This window comes from Mastomys coucha, unplaced genomic scaffold (genome assembly GCF_008632895.1).
Source record: "Mastomys coucha isolate ucsf_1 unplaced genomic scaffold, UCSF_Mcou_1 pScaffold22, whole genome shotgun sequence".
Lineage (NCBI taxonomy): Eukaryota > Metazoa > Chordata > Mammalia > Rodentia > Muridae > Mastomys > Mastomys coucha.
The window spans coordinates 101,021,756-101,029,450 of record NW_022196905.1 but is presented as its reverse complement, the minus strand read 5'-3'; the positions used below and the strand labels follow the sequence as shown (position 1 = coordinate 101,029,450).

The 7,695-nt window shown below is 36.4% G+C and overlaps 1 protein-coding gene across 10 annotated transcripts in view; it reads right to left on the bottom strand.

Moving 5' to 3' along the window:
• Ccdc18 (coiled-coil domain containing 18) overlaps nucleotides 1-7,695 on the bottom strand; it is a 120,667-nt gene that overhangs the window by 70,690 nt on the left and 42,282 nt on the right. For all 10 annotated transcript variants that reach the window (XM_031337227.1, XM_031337231.1, XM_031337230.1 and 7 more), the window contains 2 exons: nucleotides 5,398-5,552; nucleotides 116-336 (listed from right to left, as the gene is read on the bottom strand). In XM_031337227.1, coding sequence (XP_031193087.1) covers nucleotides 116-336; nucleotides 5,398-5,552 — 376 coding nt within the window. The remainder of the gene's footprint in view (nucleotides 1-115; nucleotides 337-5,397; nucleotides 5,553-7,695) is intronic.

Sequence of the window (7,695 nt, the reverse complement as noted above, 5' to 3'; positions counted from 1 at the left end):
TTCTTAAAAGGGGGAACCAAATACCCAAGAAAGGAGTTGCAGAGATTAACTATGGAGCAGAGACCGAATATTATGTTTCTATTTAGCACTTATACCCAGGTAAATCCAAACTTACTTCATTTTCTAGTTTGCTAGCATTTGAAGCTTTCTCTAGCAGTTCCTCTTGAATTAGCTGAAACTGACTAGTCCTGTGTGCCATGTTAACCTTTAAGTCAGAGTTCTCTGCTTCTATCTGCATCAGCTTAGCACGCAGTTCTTCTATTCCAGTAGCAAGTCGCTGTTTCTCTCTTTCATACTGCTTGTCCACAGTCTGCTGATCTTGATCCTTTATACTTTCTGAAATTAAACACAAAAGAAAAATTGCTCTAAATAAAAGTTCAAGAGTCAAAAACTAACTTAAATGGTTGAAAGATTTAATAATGAAGTTTAGTTTATAATATAAACAATTATAGGATACGTAAATTAGTAGGCATAATATAGCATATAAAAACCCTTGGGCTGGCAAGATGGCTTAGTGGGTAAGAGCACTGACTGCTCTTCCGAAGGTTCTGAGTTCGGATCCTAGCAACCACATGGTGGCTCACAACCACCTGTAATGAGATCTGACACCCTCTTCTGGTGCCTTTAATCCCAGCACTTGGAAGGCAGAGACAGGTGGATTTCTGAGTTCAAAGCCAGCCTGGTCTACAGAGAGTGAGTTTCAGGACAGCCAGGGCTACACAGAGAAACCCTGTCTCGGAAAAAAAAAAACCCAAAAAACAAAAACAAAACGAAACAACAAAAATAAAACAAAACAACAACAACAAAAAAACCCTTAAGGACAAAAACTATATGACCATCTCCATTAATGCACAAAAGGCATTCAATAAAGTTCAACATTCTTTCATAATAAAAAGACCTGATGTAATTTAATTCTATTTACTTAAAATATGTTTTTAAACGTTAACAAATTCAGATAAATTGAAGTCATGTAACTTTTCATAATGATATAAAAGTTAAAAAAAAAATGTATACAACAAAACTTTTGGCCACTATTATACTAAATGGGAGAAAATGAAGAACATTTCATCCAAAACCTGGAATGAGACAAGAGGGATCACTGTCCTGTCTCTTGGTAGTGCTTGAAGTCTTAGCTAGAGCAATAAGACAAGAAAAAAATGGTAAGGGGGAGACACAGATAGAAAAGAAATAGGTTAAATCATCCCAATTTGCAGACAATGTGAACTAATATTTAAAGTACCTAGAAATAACCTCTATAATGAAAATTTTAAGAGACAGTAGAAAGAAACTGAAGAGAATATTAGTTAGAAAGATCTCCTATAGCTGAAGGGGTTTGCAACCCCAGGGGAAGTGCAACAATATCAACCAACCAGTCCCCCCAGAGCTCCCAGGGGGGACTAAGCCATCAACAAAGAGTACACATGGCTCCAGTTGCATACATTGCAGAGGATGGCCTTGCATGCCCCAAATGGGAGGAGCATCCTTGGTCCTATGAAGGCTCGATAGATGCCCCAGTGTAGGGGAATTGATGGCAGGGAGGTGGGAGAGGGTGGGTTGGTGGAGGAATACCCTCATAGAAGCAGGGGAGGGAGGATGGGTTAGGGTGATTTGGGGAGGGGGCGGACCAGGGTGGACCGGGAAAGGGGATAACATTTGAAACGTAAATAAAGAAAATATCCAATAAAAAAAAGTTTCCTAGGGCTGGAGATATGGCTCAGATGGCACTGACTGTTATTCCGAAGGTCCTGAGTTCAAATCCCAGCAACCATATGGTGGCTCAAAACCATCTGTACAGCTACAGTGTACTCATATACATAAAATAAATAAATAGATCTAAAAAAAAAAACCAAAACAAAAAACAAAAAAAGAGTTTCCTAAAAAAAGAAAAGAAGAAGAAGAAGAAGAAGAAGAAGAAGAAGAAGAAGAAGGAGAAGAAGGAGAAGAAGGAGAAGAAGGAGAAGAAGAAAGATCTCCTATACTCATGAATTGGCAGAATTAATACTGTAAAAATAACCACTCAAAGCAAACTATAAATTCAATTCAATAAATATCAATCAAAATTTCAATAATTTTTTTACAGAATTAGAAAACTATTTTAATAATTTTGTAGAATCATAAATGATCATGAATAACCAAGGCAATGTTCAGCAGAAAGAATACTAGATGTATGACAACACTTGATCTCAAATTACACTACAGACCTATAACGCTAACAATAGCACGGTATCACTGAACATGGTATCCCACGCCTTTACTCCAGATTTTGGGAAGCAGAAGCAGGTGGATCTCTAGAAAGCACAAGGCCAGCAGTCTACATAGGCAGACCCTGTATCAAAAAACAAACAAACAAACAAAGACAACAACAAAAACAGCACAGTATTTGGCACCAAAATAGAGGCAGGCTAATGAAACAGAGAACCCATAAGGAAGCCCACACAGGTATAGCCACTAAATTTTTGACAAGTGTCAAAAACGCACATTAGAAGAAAGACAATAGGCCAGGCAGTGGTGGTGCCTGCCTTTAATCCCAGCACTTGGGAGGCAGAGGCAGGCGATTTCTGAGTTCGAGGCCAGCCTGGTCTACAGAGTGAGTTCCAGGACAGCCAGAGCTAAACAGAGAAACCCTGTCTCAAAAACAAAAACAAAAAACAAAAACAAACAAACAAACAAGACAACATTTTAAATAAAATGTACAGGGAAAAGTGGATTTCCATATAGAGAAAAATGAATTAGATCCCTATCTTTTATCCTGTATAACATTTCAAGTTGAACAAATACCTTAATGTAAAACCTGAAATTCTGAAGTTACCTGGGTAAAAATACTGTAAAACGCTTCAGGATATAGGTATAGGCAAGGATTTTATTTTAAGAATTTCAACTGCAGAGATAATAATCATAAGAAGTGATAAATAAGATTAGTATGAAATTTTAAAGTTTCTGCATCATAAATCAATTATTAGAATAAAAAGACAGTGTATTGCACTCTCTGCCAATTACAGGTCAGACACATGAATAATACCTAGAACATTAAATGACAGTAAAAATTAAACAACAAAACTCTGATCAATAAATGGGCTAATGAAGTGGATAGAGTCGTTAACAGAAAAAATACAATAGCCAATAAGGGTCTGAAAATTAGTTCAACATATTAAGCCATCAAGGAAATGCATACTAAAATTGCCTAGAGAGTCCACTCCACACTAGTAGAATGGCTAATATCAAGAACAACTGACAATATGCAATCATTATGGACATCAAAATAGAAGTTTTTCTTTAAAGAAAAGTCAGTATGTGCGTGTGCATGTGTACATGCCACAGAATGCATGTGGAGCACCGAGGGCTCCTTTCTAGATTCAGTCCTGTCCTCACTGTGTGGCCCAGGTACTGAACACAGGTGGTCATGCTTGGTGGCAAGCATCTTCATCCAATGAGCCCACTTGCCAAACCTGGAAGTTTTCAAACCTCTACAATCAAACATATGACTCAGCTAGACCACTCTATATGCAAGAGACTCTAAGTCAACACACAGGATAAGTGCACATCTGTGTTTATTACTGCACAAAATAGGCATAAAGAAAGAATGGATTATGTTGTTTTCTGGAAAGTGGGTACAAACGAAGATCATAATGTTAAATGAAATAAGCTAAACTCGGGAAGACAAGCACCATGTTTTTTCTTCCAATATGTACAACTCAGATTTCAATTATAAATGTTTATGACAGTGTACAACACACATGTGTAAATCATGAAATTAGAATAAGAGAGGGGAAAGAGAGGGAGCATGTGAGTGGAATACATGAGCTGAGAAAGTAAGAGGGATAGGAAGGAACTAACCAGAGGTACAGGGAGCTCAGGGAGGAACTGGGAGAACGGAGTGATTATGACAAAGTATTACAACAGAGCCACCTTTGTTATGTTGTCAATTCAAGGCCAACCTCAGTTTTAAAACAGTGTATTTTTTCCTACTTGCTTATAGGGGAGGAAAGTAAAACTAGAAAGGTTCCATGCTGATAGAATTAAAACAACACACAAATCAACAATCACATATATTTGAAGATTTTAATACTACTCTCTCAATAATTGCTACAATAAATATATTGAAACTCATCAGGTATGAAGAAAATGTAAAATTAAAACTATCAACTTAGTATGACTGATATTTTAAAAGATGGAGAAATAGCTGGATAGATGGCTCAGCAGGTAAGAAGTCTTACAAAAGAACACCTGTCATGCAAGTCATGTTTGCTTGTAATCTAGCTCCAATCTGATAAACTCTGCTGGCTTCTATAGTCAACTGTACTCATATGCACAAACTTCCACAAAATGAGATGCAGATCTCTGAGTTCAAGCTTAGACTGGTGTACATAGCTAATTCCAGGCCAGCAAGGCCTACATGAAGCCTTGGGCTGAATAACTACTACTAAAAAAGTAAATAAGAAAATTACATAAAATATGTTCCCTGACTACTACTAATGATTTAAAGATATTTTGAAAATCTCGGAATACTAAGCAAAATAAATCAGATTTAGAAACACGAACACATAGCCCAAGATTCAATCATTAAAGAAGCAATCAATTGGTTTAAATGTATAAAATGATAATACACCATAAAAACTAGTGAGATGCAAAGTATTGCTTAAAGAAAAGTTTATCCTTTTAAGTACTTTAATCTGAAAAGAACAGCTTTCACTTTTAAAGAGAACTTAATAAAAGGCTGAGAATACAGTTCCATCCCTTGCTCACTTCCCAACACTAAAAGGCAACATCATAAAATTAAAACTAAAGAAAACTGAAAAGGATCCTGATAAAAATGTTACATGTTTTGGCTATGGTGATGGTAACAACTGTATAAACATACTTTAAAACAAACATGTAAACCAATTGCATACAAGCAAATATATCTATTTTTTTTTTCAAGCAGGGTTACACTATGCTGCACTGACTGTCCTTGGATTACATGACCAGGCTGCAGTTGAATTTACAGAGGTCCACCTGCCTCTGACTCTAAAGTGCCACCATGCTCAGCAATCCATCTGCATACTTGAAAGAGGTACACCTTATTGGATAAATTTGGTTTCAGCAATATTGTTTCTTTTTTTATTAGATATTTTCTTTATTTACATGTAAATTTCTCCTTTCCCAGTTTCCCCTCCAAAAAACAAAGAAACAAACAAAAACAACAAAAACAAACAAACCCCTGTTGCCTCCCCCTGCAATATTATTTTTTAAAGAATGCAAAGTGTAAAAACTACACAATAATCCTTGTCTTTACAAACCATAGGTATTAATACAAGACTCAGTGTTTTTAATATTATCAATTAATAACCTTTTCCTTTAAAATACTATCAGCAAAAGCTAATTGTTACTTATTAAAGTAATTCAAAGTAATATACTCACCGACTTGACTACCACCTAGTTTTACAGGTTCTGTTTCTAAAGTGTTTACTTTACCACATTCTTGATTATCATTAGCAATATTTTGAGATAACTGGTTCACAGTCAGAGTTGCATGAAGCTTTTGAATTTCAGCCTCTTTGATTGCAAGCTTAATCCTAGCACAAAAGAAAAGAATGCAAGGTTGGTTCAAAATACAGAAATCCATTAATGTAATCCACTATATAAACAAACTCAAAGAAAAAAAAAATCACATGATCATCTCCTTAGATGCAGAAAAAGCATTTGACAAAATACAACACCCCCTCATGTTAAAGGTATTGGAGAGATCAGGAATTCAAGGCCCACACCTAAACATAACAAAAGCAATTCACTGCAAGCCAACAGCCAATATCAAATTAAATGAAGACATACTTGAAGCAATCCCACTAAAATCAGGGACAAGACAAGACACTCTCCCCATATCTATTCAATATGGTACTTAAAGTACTAGCTCGAAAAATAAGACAACAAAAAGACATCAAGGGGATGCAAATTGGCTAAGAAGAAATAAAGGTATCACTATTTGCAGATGGCATGATAGTATACATAAGTGACTCCAAAAATCCTACCAGAGAACTTCTCCAGCTGATAAACAACTTCAGCAAAGTGGCCAGATATAAAAATAACTCAAGTAAATCAGAAGCTTTCCTTTATACAAATGATAAACAGGATGAAAAAGAAATTAGGGAAATGACTCCCTTCACAATAGCCATACATAATATAAAATATCCTGGGGTCAAACAAGTGAAAGACCCTTATGACAATAACTTCAAGTCTCTCAAGGAAGAAATCGAAGAAGATCTCAGAAAATGGAGAGATCTCCCATGCTCATGGATTGGCAGGATTAATATAGTAAAAATGGCCAAAGGCAATCTACAGATCCAATGCAATCCTCAGCAAAATCCCAATACAATTATTCACAGACATGGAAAGAGCAGTTCTCAAATTCATCTGCAAAGGCAAAAAAAGACAAAATAGCCAAAGCAATTCTTAACAATAAAAGAATAGCTGGGGGAATCACCATCTCTGACCTCAATCTGTACTATAGAGCAATAGTGATTAAAAATAAACAAACTGTATGATATTGGTACAGAGACAGACACATTGATCAATAGAATAGAATTGAAGACCCAGAAATAAAACCACACACTTATGGACTCTTGGACACTTGATCTTTGAGAAAGATGCCAAAAATATACAATGGAAAAAAGAAAGCATCTTCAATAAATGGTGCTGGTCTAACTGGCATTTGGTATGTATAAAAATAGACCCATATTTGTCATCTTACACAAAGCTCAAGTCCAAGTGGATCAAGGACCTCAACAAAAACCAGATACACTGAATCTAATAGAAGAGAACATGGGAAAGAGCCTTGAACTCATTGGCAAAGGGGGAAATTTCCTAAACAGAACTCCAATAGCTCATGCTCCAAGATCAAGAATTGGCCGGGTAGGGTGGCACACACTCCCAGCACTTGGGAGGCAGAGGCAGGTGAATTTCTGAGTTCGAGGCCAGCCTGGTCTACAGAGTGAGTTCCAGGACAGCCAGGGATACACAGAGAAACCCTGTCTCAAAAAACAAAACAAAAAAAAAAAATTGATAAGTAGACCTCATGAAACTAGAAAGCTTCTTTAGGGCAAAGGGCAAAGACAAATCGGCAACCTACAGATTGGGAAAAAATCTTCACTACCCCATATCAGATACAGGGCTAATATCCAATCAAAAAATGGGGTATAGAACTAAACAGAATTCACAACAGAGGAATCTCAAATGCCTGAGAAGCAACTAAAGAAATGTTCAAAGTCCTTAGTGATAAGAGAAATGCAAATCAAAATGACCCTGAGAGTCTACCTTACACCAATCAGAATGGCTAAGATCAAAACCTCAGGTGACAACACATGTTGGCAAGGATGTGGAGAAAAAGGAACACATCTCCACTGCTGTGGAATTGCAAACTGGTACAACCACTCTGGAAATCAATCTGGAGGTTTCTCAGAAAATTGGAAATAGAACTACCTGAAGACCCAGCTATATCACTCTTAAGAATATACCCAAAAGATGCCCCACTATGCCACAGGAGCACATGTTCCACTATGTTCATAGCAGCCTTATTTGAAATAGCCAGAAGCAGAAAACAGCCCAAATGTCCTATAACAGAAGAATAAATACAGAAAATGTGGTTTATTTACACAAAGGAACACTCAGCTATTAAGAATGAGGACATACTGAGGTTTTGGGTTTTTTTGTTTTTTTTTTTTT